Here is an 18510-nt window from a genome sequence, read left to right as displayed (position 1 = left end):
ATCCGATTTCATCCATTCTCTTTAATTTGGTCTTTAATATCTTAAAGTGTAAATTCTAAAGCCATTTTCTAACCCAAAAAGACTAATCTAACAATTCAAAATTCCAAAATCCAACGTAGAGCCTCAAAGATTTAGACCTTCATCTTGAAACCGAGCCCAAAAAATCCATTTATTCAGCATGAAATCGAGCATCACATATCACATGATGCCACACAGAGTCTCACAAGTTCATATATGCATCTCAAAATAGGTAGAGCATCACGAAATGCATATCATGTAGGTTTGTCCCTTTGTTTAATTTTTTTGTTTAAGATGTTTTCTTACATGTAGTTATAGGGGTCAACATGACCTTGTTTTTTCAGCTCAATATGTTCTTCCTAACTCATTATGTGTCATTAGTTGTATAGATTTGTGATGCCATGTAGTCCTAAAGGGTGAACACAATGATCTCGACAAAGATAGTTTTTTTATCCGTCATGTTTTGTTCTCAACCGTCCAAATATGTTTTGTCAAGTCTTTATGAAGATCATGATGGATCTCAATATTACGTACTAGTTTTCTTCTTGCCATGTACTCATCGCTACCAAATATAGTGGTTGTGTCGGTGGATCGATTCATGCACTACAAATGAAGAATTTGGTGCAGCCTTGTTATATATGTCATTGAATATCGATGGTTAGCATTAATATCATAAGCGAACCGGGAGCGCCAAATAAGGCATGTCATATCCATAAATCATGTGAGTTCAAGTATGATCGTAATATGTATCGACCATGGTATTAGTAGCGGATCCAGCCCGGAAGTCAAGTGGGGTTCATTGTTGACCGTTGACTATGTAAATTAATAATAACAATAATAATAATAATAAATACTTAAAAGTAGAATAACATTAAAACATTCAACTAATGTCATTTTACAATTGAAATCTACGAGGGGACATAGCTAAGAAACGTTTGATAATACTTTCATTGGTAACCTTGGAAAATCCTTCTCTTTCAAGCGCGCAAATTACACAACCATTTAAAAATTCATCCGAAATCCGATTCCGCAAATCTGATTTGACAAGCTTCATCGCAGAAAAACATCTCTCCACCGTTGCGGTTGCAACCGGCAAAAGCAATGACAACTTCAATAACCGTAAACCAAAGGAAAGTTAAGATGCATATTGCTTTCCACCATCACTTTAGCAAGGTCATATATATTCTTTAAAGTAGCAAATCTTGCATCTTGACATGGTCTTTTAATCAAATATTTTCTTCTTATATTGTCCCTTTGATTAGGGTGATAATCTGAAAAAAAAATTCTATCAGCAGGATCCCAAGGAATGTCACTTGAATCAATTTCACTCGGTATCGGTGGAATAAAACTAGGTTGCGGAATTTCAGCTGAAGATGGTCCTGATTATGGTCCTGATGTGGATGTTCTACTGTAAAATCTTTTCATTGCACCTGTTATTGGGTTAAACAAAAAAAAACATTAAACAATGTTAAACACAATTACCAAAACCATTAAACATTAAACAAAACAAAGCACTAAATTAGAAAACACCATTAAACAAAACAATTAAAGAAAATTAATTTTTTCCATCTCTCTTAAGCTTAGTTCGTTTCCTGTCCCAGATAACCATCAAAAGCAAACCAAGCCAAACTAACAAATCCATTGCACAGATTAATCTTTTGAGAGTGTTAAATCAAAATAAAATCAGTTTACAAATCAAAAATCCCAAATCAGAATTCATAAACCATTCAAATCAGTTCATCAAATCAAACCCATTTGGGAAAATCAAACTAAATAAAGGGAATAAACTTACAACGATGGTGGCGAGCGAAATCAGACAATGCTGGTCCGTTTGCGCGCGAGGGTAGATGGTGTTGCTCAGCTGGTAATGAACGAAGTCCGTCACTGCGTTGGCAGCGCTGCAGCAGTGATAGGTTCCGGCGATTGTAGACGATGTCGGCGGCTGTGGAGTACTAAATTCCAGTGGTTGTGGAGTGTTTAATTTTGTCACTGATTCAGTGCATTTGGTGACTCAGGGCATTTGGTATGCTAGGTCAAAACTCTGAAGAAAGAAGTGAAAAATCCGGAGTGAAAAATCAGAAAAGAGAGAAGTGAGGATGAGTGGGAGTAGTGGGGACCAATCTATTGTAAGTGGGAACCATAAGGTGAGTTTTTTTTTTAATATGTATTCCTGGTGGGGCCCACTTTTAAGTGGGGTCCATGCCCCCCCCCCTCCCATACATTGAATCTGCCACTGCATGGTATGCATTCGGGGAATTTCTTCATTCTCAATGGATGCCATTCAAGTTTATTAACATTCTAGAAATTCATGTACATTTGCATGATGAGCATGCATTTGTTGGATGTCATTGGAAGTATAATAGGTTTACACATATATCGTGGACCATACAACATCATGACATACTTGTAAAATTTGTGAAGACTTTCTTGTACGGTACACATTCTAAGATTCTCATCTCGTCCATCGGTAGGGTGTCATATGCTATCATATGAAGCGTGGTTGTGTATTTTTGCAATGGATTAGGACCTACTATATCTCTTGCATCAGGAGATTGTTGGAAATATGAACACGCTTTCGTCACATGTTCGACTATACACTAAAATAAATGTTTATGCATTTCAAACCGTCGTAAAAAAATCCTATTCGCCACCGTTTTAGCAACGCCCATCGCCGCTTGTAGCACCATGTCAAAAGTTCGAAGTTGAAGATGAAGATGAAGAAGACATTTTAGAATAGTTAAAAAGAAAGTGTTGGTGTGGTATAAAATGGTATATTAGATTGGTATTTATAGTGTATTAGAATTGAAGAAAAAATCAAATAAAATAGTTATTGGCTGGTCAACACACACACATACACACAGAGAGAGAGAGAGAGAGATGACTCTGTCACCTCAGCATGCCGAATAAACGCGATGGTGTGCGTCGTGTCACGACAGCCTCCTGTGCCGATGGGCAAATAAAAGCACCAATTGCCAATTACCCAATGGATTTTTGAATAAAAAAAATAGTGTTAATTTGGTTGAAATATTTAGATATACAAAGGTTTGTTTATAAGGATGCCCACAATAGATTTTTGACCCCTAACACACAAAATTCCTAGTTGGCCACTCCACGTAGCCTCAAAAATTTACACATGGAAGTTGAACTTACAAAAAAAATTAATTAATTAATAACTTCTATTTGGTCTTTGACGATATAAGTCTTAACCAATTTTGTTGCATGGCATCCTTTATAAACCGTGCTAATCCAATTTTGCGAACTTTTCAATTTTGCTAAAATAACTTCATTTTTCAATTTTGCTAAAATAACTTCATTTCACCACAGAAAAATATATCATATTCACGAAAATAAAATAACTTCATGAAACTTGATGTTATTCCAGGAAAAAGTTTGTAATCGACCATTGTTTTATTTTTCTAGTTTTGGAGCCAGGCCAGCAAAGCTACAAAAAAGAACATTAAACAAGCATGCACTCTATTTAAAGCTTACAGCCTAATCACAAAATTCAGCCAAAAAATCTAAACAGAAATTAACTTCTCAACAGGAATAGCGTTAAACAATAAATTATGAATTATATATTTACTGAACCTCAATGAATTCACAACATTCCTCTAACATATACACAATCAATATGAATCACTTTGTACATTAAATAATATAATAATTAATGGGTTTCTACATATATTCACCTATGACAATGCTGATGTGTCAGACAAGTAAACATTCCGGCGAGACTTGTTACTAACCACCGGATTTCCCGAATCATCAATCTCAATCACAGCAGTGTCCCCCTTCTCAAACTCTCCAGAAAGAAGTGATTCACTCAATGGATTTTCAATTATCAAAGTCAACGCCCTTCGAAGAGGTCTTGCCCCATAACTCCTATCAAAACCTTGTTCACATATAAGCTCCAATACTGGTACAGACACTTCCAGATTAATTCCAAATGAAACAAGCCTCTTTTTCACCTCTTCCAACATCATATTCAATATCTCAAGCATCTGCAATCAAGACAAAATAAACAATGTCAGTCTCTCTCGGTCAAGTTAAAGTGTCAAACACAGTACAATCTGTTCTGCTCTGTCATGTCATGTCCTAGAGGGGCAAAGACAAAGACAAACCTGCGTCTTTTCGAGTGCACGGAACACGACAACTTCATCTATCCTGTTTAGTAACTCGGGACGAAAATACGTTTTGAGTTCTTCCATTACTAGTGATTTTAATCCGGCATAAGAAGATGAAGACTCGTTGTCATCAAGTAGGAAACCGATGGAATTGTGTCTCCCCTTTGCGATAGCTGTGGACCCCACGTTAGAAGTCATCACCACTAACGCGTTCTTGAACGATACCCTACGACCCTGAAATCATGACAAAATCTAATGAGATATATGACATATATCAGATGACTGGCGCATAATGCGCCAGTCATCTAATATAAATGCACCAGTCATCCGGATCGGAATATTCGGACGACTGGTGCATTTATTGATTTCCTAGGTTCACGAACCTGGGAATCAGTGAGGTGACCATCTTCGAAAATTTGAAGAAGAATATTGAAGATATCAGGATGGGCTTTCTCTATTTCGTCAAGAAGCACCACTGTGAAAGGCCGTTTACGGATGGCTTCCGTAAGGGTCCCGCCTTCACCATACCCTACATACCCTGGTGGTGAGCCTATTAGTTTGCTGACTGTATGGCGTTCCATGTACTCACTCATGTCCAATCTTAGCATCGAACTTTCCTGTAAAAAAAAAAAAAAAAAAAAAAAAGATGTAAAACAAATTTAGAAGGAAAAAAAACTAAAAAATATAAAGGGTGTTATTGTAAATCTATATAAATTAGAAAAAATGGTTTTTACCGAGCCAAAGTAGGAAGCTGCTAGGGCTTTTGTGAGTTCGGTTTTGCCAACTCCCGTGGGCCCACAGAAAAGCATGGCAGCAATCGGACGGTCAGGATCGTTTAATCCTACACGAGATCGCTTCACAGCGCGACAAATGGCATCCACAGCTTCATTTTGACCACAAACTCTTTCTTTTAATCGGTCTTCAAGTCCCACCAATAACATTCTTTCATCAGCTGTCAGCTGTTGAATTGGAATCCCTGACCATAGTGAAGCAACTGCTGCTATTTCATTAGCCCCCACAATTGTAGGCCTGAAAAAGTAATTCAAAAAAATCATAATTTATATAAAAGTAACACCACGAAAAAAATTCAAGTAGAAGTTTGTAAGAATATAAAAAGCATACTCTTGATCATCAGATGTCGAAGAAGTCAAAGCAGCATCACTGGTTGTGTCTGTTGGGTCAACAAGATTGCTTCTTCTGCTTGCCAAAACCTGAATTTGGATAATGTTGTTTTTCATTTATTAATGTTTTTTTAAACTTGAAAAAATCTATCCAATTATAGCAGTGAAAATGTAATGTAGTCACTTACCACATCATGCATAGCTTGAACTGCTTTAATCTCTTGCCAATAGTCATTAGGGGACTTTGAAAGTATATCAATTTGTTGTTCCTTGTTCTTTCTGAAAGATTCCATTCTTGCTTTACTTCCTGCTTCATCAATGAGATCAATGGCTTTATCTGGAAGATATCTATCAGGAATGTATCTTGATGACAAGTACACAGCTGCATTTATGGCTTCCAATGTGTATTTACATTTGTGATGAGCCTCGTATTTTTCTTGTAGCCCCATTAGAATCCTCACTGCATCTTCCTGTATTTTCATAGAATGAATATTTTTAAGAAAGAATTTTGGTATAATTGTTTATTTTTTTTCTTTTTTAAATATATATTACCTGATTTGGTTCTTCAATTATGACAGGTTGGAATCTACGTGCCAATGCTTGATCCTTGTCGAAATGCAATCTGTACTCATCCATAGTTGTGGAAGCAATACACTGAAATAACAACGCTTTTTCTTAAAAAATGGTAAATATGACCTAAAATTTAAAAGTTATTAGTTATAACACATTACACAAGTTCAATTTTAGTATAATGAACAATGGAGAATAATAAAAACCTGTAATTCACCCCTCCCAAGAGAGGGCTTCAAAAGATTACCAATGTCAAGTCCAGATCCCTTGTTACCTCTTCCAACAGTCCCTGACCCAATCAGTGTATGGACTTCATCAATGAAAAGTATCACATCACCTAAAACACCAATAAAATAAAAGAAATGATCAAAATACACAATTATTATTATTAACCTAACAAGATTTAATGTATTATGCTTACCTGACTCTTTTACCTCCCTAATTAAACTCGTTACACGTCCCTCTAATTCTCCCCTCTCCTTTGCACCCGAAATTAACAAACCGATATCCAATGACATAACTCGTTTTGTCTGCAGTTAAACCAATAAAAAAATTAACAAAAAAACACAACCCAAAAGACAAATTTTCTAGGGTTATCTTAAATTATGGGGATGAGGAGGGCATTCACGTCTTTTCCACAAACAAGATATCTAAAGCAAGTCCTTGTCCCACCTTTTGCAGTTGGACAAATTTTTTTGAATATTGTATCAGTCTCAGTCGACTGCATGCAGTGCAACAAGTTCTATCATATCATAATCAAATGCGGTACAACATGTTTTGTTCTGTCATGTCATAGTCAAATGCAGTGCAACATGTTCTGTTCTGTCATATCAATGACAGCCTATTCTGTTATGTCATATCATGCTAACTAAAAACAGGGGCGAAAAGGACTAATTACCATGAGAAAGACAGGGACATTTGCATCAGATATACGAATGGCTAGCCCTTCTGCAATGGCTGTTTTTCCAACCCCAGCTTGACCTAGAAGAATGGGATTATTTTTAGTTCTTCTGCAAAGAATCTGAACTATTCTTTCAACTTCATTATCTCGCCCAATCACAGGATCAATGCGCCCATTACTAGCACTAGCAGTAAGATCCACACAGAATTGATCTAATGCACTTTTCCCTGAAAAAAAATTGCCAAGAAAATGTCACTATCTAACACCAACATGTTTATAGAACAAAAAAGATAGCACCATGGATACAAAAAGACATAATATTATTATATTTTACCTTTTGCTTTTTCAGGGGATCTGACTGATGTTTTACCAAAAGAGGAATTTTTTAACATTTTCGTGGGTTCTCTTCCATCTTTGGCAAGCTCTCCTTGCAGTCTAGAGACTGCAACATCTGCGAGGTGGTTTAAATCTGCTCCTAATCTGCGAAAATAGAATTCCACCATTAATGACTTTCAAACGCAAGCTTCATATGAAAATGGCTTTGGTTTCACTCACTTCTGAAGGACACGACTGGCGCTGCCATCGTCTACAGTGAGCAATCCGATGGCAATGTGCTCAGGAGCGATGAATTTATAACCCATAGTTCTCGAATACTCAACTGCAGCCTCGAACACCCTTTTTGTGCTATTTGAAAACGACACATCTGTGGCGGACGTGGTTGATGTGACTTGCTCCTTTTTATCACCCTCTTCTTCTTCATCCCAGATACTCCGAACAGCTTCACGAGCAGCGTCTATGGTGATGCCGGATTCGAGAAAGCCACCAGGAGAACGATCTTCAGCGATTAAACCCAATAACAGATGCTGCGTAAAGACCATGTCTTTGCCCAAAGCTTTAGCTTCCCTTTGAGAAAACATCACAGCTTTGATTGCTCTTTCGGTAAATCTCTCGAACACACCAGCTACAATATAGAACGACCCACGCCTTTTTCGAGGAAGGGTGTGATTATTCTTCAATTTCAAGGGTTTATGAGAGATGGAAAGTCCAAAATAAGACGACGATGCAGAAGAACAAGAAGAAGACGAAGTGTTACAGGTGGTGGAAGGGGTGAATCGGGTAACTGGTTTGGAAGAGAAACGCGATACGGGTCGGGTCAAAATAGGTGGGGCGAAGTCGAGTCGATGAATCGAAAGTGGGGAGGAACATGATGACGATGAGACCTCCATTAAAGAGAAAAAGTGCTATAAAACTATAATTATACACAAAAATTGAAGAACAGTGGGCTTAAAAGCTATAAATTTACTATACGAATCAAATCTGTGTGTGCTTATATCTACAAATCATAATCATACATGTGTGGAGCAGAAAATATTGAAAAGAAGAGGAACAAACGGGAAGAGGATGAAACCTGCACGTTAAAGTTTTCGATTTAGGGGGTTTGGTGAATGATTACTTTCTTTTCTTGATCGATTATTTATGATTGCGTAACATGTTAGGCTGCTTTGTGTGCCGTTAATTTTAACGCCACGATGGTCAAAGGGTCGGTTCCTTTGATTGTGTTTCATTGCAAGATGCCAAATATGAGAGGGTTGCTTGCTTTGAATCAGACGGATAGAAGAAGAGGTTTAGCGGTCAACCAATGGCGCACGCAACGCCATCGGTGCCTTCTCTTGTTCAAATCTTGATGCCATTAATGTTATTTTTTGTTAATCTTCAATAACAAACAAGTTAGGATCTAATTTACTTGATCATCATGGTTTATTGAATCGAATTTAATAATTTGACAATTTTTTTCTCAAACCAAAAGAAATCGACCATTATACTCAATAGTTCGTTAGTGGTAAGTTTCAAATACCAAAAATATGGTATTGATAATTTGTTTTAGTTTAGTTTTTTTTTTTTTCGAACGGGCATCAGTATATTATTAGGTTTTGGGGAGTGATCACAGCCAAACAACCGGAAAAACGTTGTCAACTTAATGTCACGTCAGCTTCATCACCAATTCACTAGACATTGGAAATGGTTACCACTTCACAATATTCATTTTTTTTACTTTTTATTTTTTATGATTAAGTTAAATAAAAAAACATAATTTAAAACATAAATAAATATTTTAAAAACATAGAAAAATAAAACCACATTTCATTAATTAAAAACATAGAAATTTAAAACCTAAATTGCTCAAAAAAAACATAAAACATACCAAATAAAACATTACATTACTTAAAAAACATAAAAAAATTTAAAAATTATCTATTTTTTGTTGAATGTGTGTTTGTTTTGAAAGAGTGTATTTGTTTTGTTTTGAAAAATGTGTAAAATGAATGTATATACAGGGAGAAATTAAATTAATAATGAATAGATTTTTTTTATTAAATGCTTTCAAACGGTGTCAACGTTCAAAAATTAAGCTCAGCCAATCAAAATGCACGTCTTTGTCCGTCCTACCACCTACATCACACCCAACCCACCCACCATGGGGTCGGTGTTCACCCGTCTCCAGGGTGCCAAATCAGCAACTCACGCGTGGAAATCTCATCCACTCCGGATAGCCTTAAGGAAAACTAGTGATCCATTAGAATCATTACATCATATAATCAAAGTTAATAGGGGAAAAACACCGATCAAAAAAATTAATCGAATTAAAGCCAGCCTTATGAGAAAACAAGAGTCAACAACGACCTCTTCTTCTTTTTGTCCAAATTTATGGAGCACACATCAGTAATCAAACTCACTTTATCCAAAGGATGAGAACATAACAACTTTGATCGGTTAACAAATCATTTCCAAACTTCACTCACATAAGGACAACCAAAGAAAAAATGGCCAGTGTCTTCCTGTGAATTAACGCAAAAGGGGCATAAGATCAAGGACAAAACAACTCTCTAATTGTAAGATTGTGCATTAGACATAATTCTATTTAAAAACAAACGACACACGAAGCAAGTAACTTTTAATGGAGCTCATTTCTCTCAATGAAAATTCATGTCTTCCTCATTGTTTTGGTCAAAAATCAACTATGTGGATATCAACCAAAGTGTATGAGAGGTTGTGGTGTTGTTAGTGAAGTATAAAGGAAATCAAAACAAAGCTACACGATAGATTTACAAGGAAAGCTCTTGATCCTTGCTAGGATCTCCGACATAAAACCTTGGGAGGTGATAATGATCACCTGCCTTAATGATTTTATTGATTGAAATGAATGATTACAGAGAAAATATAATGAGTACGAGTACAAGTGCTAGTATACTGCCAAAAATCGTGTGTAGTGTGATGAATACAAGTGATTTATATAGTCAAAGGCTAATAACTAGAACTCTGAAAATTTCGGTATCCCCCGAGATCAACTTATAGTCGTTGCTTGACTTGGTCCTCCGGGTCTTTTGCATGGTTGTGACGACTATTCGTTGAGAGTGTGACTTTGATTGGTTAATTTTGCACATGTGAGAAAGACAAAAGAATATATTGTTGTTATAAATATTAAAAAATATCAGTCAGGATCCTGAAGTATATCTGGGATCCTGAGGTTCGAGGATCCTGAGCCTTTGAGGATCTCATAGTAGTTCCGAGATCCTAGCCCTAACAATTGCCCCCAAATTATTTTTGCGAAATATTTTGGAGTTAGTTTGCTAAAATTCAAAGGAATAATTTTAAAAAATAAAAATAAAAAGAAATAAATATGATAAAGAGTTTTGAATTTTAAACCCTAACGGATAGGATTTATCCGTTCAAGAGTCATCATAACCGGTCTAATTAATCTTTCTCTTTCTTCTGCCATTAGCATAAATAGAGACAATCGATTAGGGCTACTCTTATGTGCGTCTTTAAGCTTTCGTCAAGTCGTCTTTTGAAGGAACATTTCTCTCTTATTCTCCTTAATTTTTCCTTTCAGTAACAATGGGCAAGAAAATGATCGTATCTCGTAAGAACATCCTCGTGTCTACTGAGGATGATTTTGTCAACCAAAGGATCTTATCATACGATGAGATCTGTTCTTCCGACGACGATGATATCGAGTCGTTGAAAACAGTTGGGGCTTTCTCTAATAAAGTTGTCTTTAAACCCTTCGATCCAAAACTCCAACCTTACTTTGCTTCCTCATCTTGGGTTTGCTTTCCCGGATATCCCTTTAGTTTGGGTCTGAAATACCCTTTTTGGGGATTATCTCCAAGTTCTTCGAAGTCACCCAAATTTCTTACATCCAAGCTATGCCCATTGTCTGGAGAATCATATTTTAGATTGAGAAACTGAACTAGTCCAGAGGTCTAGATATAGGTTTGGATGAGTTGGCTCACGTGTATGATCTCACTACCTTTGGGACCTTCCGTTTTCTTCTTAGGCTCAAACCCCACAAATCCCCTTTTGTTCTGAAAATGAAACATAACGACGGTGCTCTGAATGAGAAATACTTCTTTGTAAAACATGATTCGATTCCTGGTGGGGATTCCCTACCGAAGTCTTGGGTTAAAAAGGGTAGGAATAACTTTTCCTTGTATTGAGGATCCTGGATTTCACATTTCATTACTTCGTTTGGTGTTTTGTAGCTTTCAAGTTTTAAGAATTCATTCCTATCTTCAGGGATACCGAAGAGAAGATAAAGAAGCTTTTCACTGTATCTGCAGCTGACAGGTCCTTCAGGTTCGATTACTCTAGTCTCCACGAAGGTTCATCCACCACCGCGTCAATGGCTATTGGTAAGAACTCTTGTATTTTTTGTGATAGTTTGAAATCGATGAGGATCCTGAGTTAATGATGATCTTGAATTGATATGGATCTTATGTGGTGTGCAGGATCCAAGGTTATCCGTTCTAATACCCGATTCGCTTTATCTGATCTTGAAGATGATGTGTCCAGCGGCTTGATCATAGCCAAGAGGGAGAAAGTTGCCTTGCCCCTTCCTCTTAAGAAGTCCCTCATCGACCGTACTGTGAAAACCCCAGGTTCCCATAAAAGGAAGACCTCTGAAGCCACGGATCTAAACTTGGAGAATCATGGAGCCGAAGAGTCGCTTCAAAAGTTGTTTTCCTTTTATCAAGTCTTAAGTGTTAGTGTTATATTAGTTTCTAAGTTCTACTAGTCTCTACTAATTCCATGCTTATTTCAGGTTTCCGCTCATGTTTCCCAATCAGTAGTTGATTTAAAGATCCAGGTTTAGGAGGCTAAGCGAGTTCTGAAGGAGCGGGAGAAGGAGTGGAAGGCGACTAATGAAGATTTCCTCAAGAGGATTAAGTTGTTGATCAAAGAGAAAACCGAGAAGGAGGAGGAGCACACCCTAGAGATCGAGGAGATGATTGTTGATGCAAAGCCAAGTGCGGCGGTGGCTATCTGGGAGGCCAAGATCAAGTTGGCTGAAGATCTTGATAATTCAGGATCTTGGAACGTAGCTGGATGGCGCGAGGCACTAGCCAAAATAATTGGCAAGCCTGCCACTGCTACTGAGGATCCTGGATCACAACCCACAGAAGAGGAGAAGAAGAATGGGGCTGATGATGACCAAGCTAAGGTCTAGGCCTGTAGGAAATTAGTTTAAGTTTTTTGTTGTTTTAGTAATGTAAGACAATTAAATTTTTTGTTGTTGGGTTGGTGTGCAACCCCTTTTGAATGCAATGGTCGTGCTTCCTTTACATATTTCTTTCTCGATTATCCTGCATAATTATTATGATACTAGGATCCTTATATAACTAGGATCCTAAAAAACTTGGTTCATGTGAACAACCCTAAGGCAAAATTTTCTTTATAAATCATAAGTAATCCTTTTAAGCTTAAAGACTTAAGTTCTGATAACCAATTAATTACTATTCGGGATCCTAAAAAAGTTTAAGATCCTCAGTCTTTATTTAGAGTTTTTCAAATATAAGGATAGATGAAACCTGGTGATCTTAGGAAAAAATTGAAATCATGAATTCCCTGTCTTCGTATAATCTTTTAAGCTTAAAGACTTAAGTTCTGATAACCAATTAATTACAATTCGGGATCCTAAAAAAGTTTAAGATCCTCAGTCTTTATTTAGAGTTTTTCAAAAATAAGGATAGATGAAACCTGTCTTCGTATGATCTTTATGCCATCATGTGAAAGGATCTTTGCTTTAGAAGCTTGCTGGGAAGGATCTTCATTTGTCTCTATTTTGTCAAATTTCAGGAAGGATCCTTAATTTTAGCTTGAGGAAAGTCTTCGTATGATAACGCTATGAATTCTTGTTTATGGTATGGGGAGTATCCCATCTTCAGTAATGTCATGGAAAGTTTCTGAGAGGAATCCCAAATTAAGGTAACATATTAATGTTACAATTTTTGGTGAATTACGGGAAAAATCCCAAATTGTATGTTATAAGCTTCATGCATTTTTTTGGAGGATCCCAACTTAAGATAACATGCGAATGTTATAAACCTTAGGAATTTTCTGGGGAAGATCCCATCTTAAGATAACATGTAAATGTTATAAACCTTAGGAATTTTCTAGGGAAGATCCCATCTTAAGATAACATGTAAATGTTATTAACCTTAGGAATTTTATGGGGAAGATCCCATCTTAAGATAACATGTAAATGTTATAAACCTTCCTGAATTTTCCGGGTTAGATCCCATCTTAAGATAACATGTAAATGTTATAAACCTTAGGAATTTTCTGGGGAAGATCCCATCTTAAGATAACATGTAAATGTTATAAACCTTAGGAATTTTCTAGGGAACATCCCAACTTAAGATAACATGTAAATGTTATAAACCTTAGATACAAGCTTTAGGATCTTAACTTATGTTCAAAAATAAGAGGGTTGCCAAGTCACTGAGGCGTGAAATGATCCCCTTATTCACATCCCATAGTAAGATATCATGCGTCCAAGCGAGGTGTATAAACCTTAACTCGTGTGAAAGAGGTAATTAACTCTTTAAACCTTAGAGGATTTAAGTACCCTTATTCATAGGAGAGATGGTCAGTTTCTATTCTTAGGAGATTCATATCGTTAGTCGTCGGATTTTCTCAGTCACGGGGTTCTTGCATGCTAGCTGTCTTTTGGATATCAGGATCTCTGAACATACATCTGTCAAAATCCTTGGAGGTCAGGATCCTTAAAAGTCTGGATCCTTAAATGTTAGGATCCTTAGAGGTTAGGATCCTGGAGCGTCGGGCTCCTTCAGTCTCTGCATGTAGCAAACATTAGCTAGGGGTGGGCGTTAGCCTAGCTAACGCCCCTCCGATGCTTAAGTTAGTACTGATATTTGAAGAAAATAAATAATGAAAAATGAAGTATATCATGCGTACCTTGAGTGTATCTGGAGATGACCAGTTTTACTTACATGAAATAGGTTTTGAGATGTATAGCATTCCAGGATCTTGGTAGAATATTTCCATCTAGGGCGGCCAACCGATATGCCCCCTTTCCTGCTTCGGCATTTATGAGATATGGCCCTTCCCACTTAGGTCCCAGTTTACATGCACTAGGATCCTTGGTATTTTGGAATGTTTTCCTTAGTACCAAGTCTCCTATTGGAATCTTCTGACTTTTATATTTCAATTGTACGCCTTGGTGATTCTTTGTTGATGAGCAACAATACAGATCTTGGCAAGATCCCTAAGTTCATCTATAGTTTCGAGATCTTGGGCCAGGATCCTGCTGTTGTCCTCTTGGTTTTGGAGTAGATATCTTGTTATGGGGATCACCACATCAGTAGGGATCATTGCTTCCGTCTCAAACACTAATGAGTATAGGGTTTGGCCCGTAGCTACCTTGGAAGTGGTCCTATATGCCCATAATACGAAAGGAAGTTCTTCTGCCCATCTTCCTTTCTTCTCATCCAACCTTTTCTTCAAGTTGTTTACTATAATTTTATTGTTGGATTCTGCTAGGCCATTGGCTTGAGGGTGGACAGGAGTAGACATCACCATCCCTCGTCCTTTTGCTTATGAATTAGGATCCATTATCACATATAATTTCAGCGGGGATCCTGAACCTGGTCAATATGTTACGTTTGATGAAGGAGACTACCTCTTTGTCTCTTACTTGGACATAGGCTTCAGCTTCTATCCACTTCAAAAAATAGTCAGTCATCACTAGCATGAAGACCTTTCCTCTGGGGGCTACTGATAGTTTACCTACTATATCCATTCCCCATTTCATAAATGGCAAAGGGGGAATGATAGGGTTTAGAGGTTCTACTGGTTGGTGTAGTATGTTGTTATGTCTTTGGCAAGAGTCGCATTTATGGGCATGAAGGAAGGAATCTTTCTTCATGGTTGGCTAGTAGTATCATGTCCTCAATACTTTGGAACACAAGGATCTGCCCCCAGTGTGGTTGTCACAGTCTCCTTCGTGAATATCCTTTAGGACCTCTGCAGCTTCATGATCATCTAGGCACCTGAAGTTTGGCCCTGCTACAGATTTCTTGTATAACTTACCTTAGATTATAAAAAACCTTGAGTTCCTTATTCTGAATACTCTCTCGCTTTTCTCTTCCTTAGGGATTATGCCAGTTTGGAGGTATTCCATGATGGGTTGGATCCACGATCCTGAAGTCAAAGAGGGATCCTGAATGTTGGGATCCCAATGTTGGATCGTGGAGTCGGAATCTTCGATTGCGGCAATGTCGGCAGTCTCCTCGTGATCGTCGGGATCTTTTAGTCCCTTGGCGGAATCCTCGATTGTCGGGATCGATATGTGAATTATAGGTATCTTGGTTTTCGGCGGGATCCTTAAGGAGGATCCTAGATTGGCTAAAGCATCTGCTTCGACATTGTCTTCTCTAGGAACTTGGGTTAGGCTAAATGTTTTGAATTATGAGGCCAGGTTTTTGAGGATTTTGAGATATAGAGTTAGCTTTTCTCCTTTCATTGCATAGGATCCATTAAAATGGTTAGTTAGTAGTAAAGAATCAATGAATACATGAAGATCCTTGATTTGAAGATCCTTAGCTAAATGTAGTCCTATGATCAACGCCTCGTATTCTGCTTCATTGTTGGTTGCATTGAATTCACAACTGACTGCTTCGGGTAGGATATCCCCCTGTGGCAATTTTAGTATGATCCCTAAGCCATTTCCTCTTTGGTTCGATGCTCCATCTGTGAATAGCGTCCATCTTCCCATGTTTTCCTCTTCTAGAAGTTGTTGGCTTCTATTTCGACTTCAGCTCTTAGATCATCACTAAAGTTAGCCACAAAATTTGGCAATGCTTGGGACGTACATTATTGCGTATGTGGTTAACTTCACAGACCATTTTGCCATTCTTCCTGACATTTCTGGTTTTCTCATAACATTCTTGATTGGATAGTTAGTTCTTACAATTATAGGGTGTGTTTCAAAATAATGTCTTAACTTAGTAGAAGTTGTTACTAATGCAAGTATGAGTTTTTCAAGGTGAGAATACATGGTCTCAGGATCCAAAAGACTTTTACTTATGTAGTATATGGGATGTTGGCCCCCATCGAGATCCTTAGCTAGTACAACGCTTACCGCGTTTGAGGATACTGAGAGGTAAAGAAGGAGTGGGTCCCCGTCTAATGGTTTTACCAATAGGGGTGGTGAACTTAGATATATTTTAAGTTCTTGGAAATCATTTTCATGTTCCTGGGTCCACTCAAATCTTTTGTTCTTCTTTAAGATATCATAGAAAGGTTTGCATCTTTCTGAGGATCTTGAGATGAACATGTTTAGGGCTGCCACTCTTCCTGTTAATCTCTGAATATCCTTTGTTGATGATGGTGGTCTCAGATCAAGGATGGCCTTGATTTGCTCCGGGATCGCTTCGATCCCTCTTTTGGTCACCATGTATCCCGGTAAGTTACCCGATCTCATCCCAAAGTGGCACTTAGAGGGATTCAGCTTCATGTTATATTGGTCTAGGATGTTGAAGGCTTCTTCAAAATCCTTGAGGTGATCCTCAACTTTTTTGGACTTGACCACCATATCATCGATGTAGACTTCCATCGTGTCCCACAGTTTCTCATTGAACATCTTATTCACCAACCTTTGGTATGTTGCTCCTGCATTTTTAATACCAAATGGCATGTCAGTGTAACAATAGATACCTGTTGGAGTTATGAATGTTATGTCTTTTTGGTCATAGGGTTCCATCTAGATCTATTGGAATCTTGCCGATGCGTCCATGAACATTAGTAGTTTGTGGCCTGTTGTCTCGTGTGTCATGGGGTCGATGTGTGGTAGAGGCAAAGGATTATTGGGACAAGCCTTGTTAAGATCTGTATAGTCCATACACACTCTCCATTTACCGTTCTTCTTTTGTACCATGACCATATTAGCTAGCCATCTTGGGAACTTCACCTCCTTGATCATGCTTGTTTTGAGAAGCTTTTTTACTTCTTCGTGTATAAATTGGTTTCTTTCTGGTGCAAACTTTCTTCTCTTTTGGTGTATGTTAATTTTGTGGGTTATTATGCTTTTATCGATGCCTGTCATGTCCTCATGCTTCCATGCAAACGTATTGCATCTATCCTTGAGTAACCTTATGAGTTCATGTTCGAGTTGTTTAGGCATTGAGGATCCTATGAGAACATTGGCTTCATGATCCTCACGGTTCAGGGGTACTTTTATATCATGCTCTCTTGTTTCTAGTACATCTCGTGCCCCTGCCTTAATTGCTATGCTTGTCGCAGTATTGTTGAGGATTTCATCGAAGTCTTGTAGCATTCCTTGGATTCTTGTTGATCTCCTGTGATCTTCACTGTCCCGCATGGGGTGGGCATCTTTACGCATTGATGATATGTTGACGGAACGACCTTTATTTCGTGGATCCACTGTCTACCTAGTATGACATTATAAGAGGATAATGTATCAATGACACAAAAACGTTGTACAGAATTTACCCCCTTTATGTAGATTGGTAGCTTTATTTCACCGATGGTGTGCTTGGTTTCACCACTGAATCCGATTAGCACTGATGATCTTGTAACTATCTCAGACTCAGGGATGTTCATTCTTTTCAATGCGTCTAAGAGTATGATGTTAACTGAGGATCGTCCATCGACGAGGATCCTTCTGACGAAGTGGTTGGCAATGTAGAGAGTAATCATTAGTCTGTCATGGTGAGGATCCTCGATGTCCTGCCTATCCGCTTCGTCGAAGATGATTTCATTTTCATTGGTGATCGTTGTGTTCTTCTGTGGTCCCTTTTCCTTCTTCGTTTTGGATACCTTGGCGTGCCTTTTTGCTGCAGAGTAAGAGGTACCACAAATGTCAGATCCTCTAGAGATCACATTGATTACCTTTGCGTCAGCTGGAGGGTATCCTGGTCGTTTTCTTTGGTTTTCTCATTTCTTCTTCCCAGGATTTCTTTAAGGTATCTTTTGCCCAGGAGATAGCTTGATAGTTTCATTTTATTTACTTCTTTTTAAAGTTTATTTTAGCACATTCCATCTCATTTTAGTTAATATTCATGCATATTTTCTCTTTTTGTTATTTTTCTCCTTTATCGGGTGCTTTCCAGTCTTTTGAGCTTAATTGCAGGATTTACCGAAGACTATTTGTCATTGGAGGTATGGAAGGAGTGCGGGACTTTTGGAGGCTTGCGGTTTTCTTGTGCACTTGAAGTGGTGTGATTGGGCATGTTGTCAACATAATCAAAGGAGCAAGTCGGGCTTAATTTTAGATGAAGAATGATGATGATGTGAAGAGAATTTTGAGCTATAGAAGATCAAGGAAGCAATGACCCATCTTGGGAGAGTCACGAAGACACAATTGGGCTATCAAGAACCTTTACATGTGGGTTGGACCAAGAAATAAAGGAGCAAAACTAGAAGGCCAATCAAATGGGCCAAATGGCCCAGA

General features: G+C 37.8%; 1 protein-coding gene across 1 annotated transcript; it reads right to left on the bottom strand.

Moving 5' to 3' along the window:
- Positions 1 to 3570: 3570 nt before the first annotated feature.
- On the bottom strand, positions 3571 to 8322 carry ERD1 (Clp ATPase). Its single transcript, XM_079044745.1, has 12 exons — positions 7290 to 8322; positions 7069 to 7214; positions 6732 to 6961; positions 6255 to 6363; positions 6040 to 6170; positions 5816 to 5917; positions 5452 to 5733; positions 5265 to 5353; positions 4877 to 5171; positions 4526 to 4759; positions 4140 to 4376; positions 3571 to 4019 (listed from the first exon to the last, which is right to left on the bottom strand). The coding sequence occupies exons 1-12, from the start codon at positions 7958 to 7960 to the stop codon at positions 3708 to 3710; spliced, it is 2838 nt and encodes a 945-aa protein (XP_078900871.1). The 5' UTR covers positions 7961 to 8322; the 3' UTR covers positions 3571 to 3707.
- Between the last annotated feature and the right edge of the window lie 10188 nt (positions 8323 to 18510).

This window comes from Lactuca virosa, chromosome 4 (assembly GCF_052849685.1).
Source record: "Lactuca virosa cultivar CGN04683 chromosome 4, Lactuca_virosa_CGN04683_v6, whole genome shotgun sequence".
NCBI lineage: Eukaryota > Viridiplantae > Streptophyta > Magnoliopsida > Asterales > Asteraceae > Lactuca > Lactuca virosa.
Note: the sequence above shows the minus strand (reverse complement) of the source record. Positions and strands in the feature narration are given on the sequence as shown.

What these genes read in the sequence shown, in the direction of transcription:
- ERD1 (XM_079044745.1), bottom strand. Translation starts at nt 7,960, where the DNA reads ATGGAGGTCTCATCGTCATCATGTTCCTCCCCACTTTCGATTCATCGA. An exon ending in GCCAGTCGTGTCCTTCAGAA is followed by an intron (nt 7,215 to 7,289) that starts GTGAGTGAAACC and finishes CTATTTTCGCAG; the next exon opens with ATTAGGAGCAGATTTAAACC. An exon ending in CAGCTTCCTACTTTGGCTCG is followed by an intron (nt 4,760 to 4,876) that starts GTAAAAACCATT and finishes TTTTTTTTACAG; the next exon opens with GAAAGTTCGATGCTAAGATT.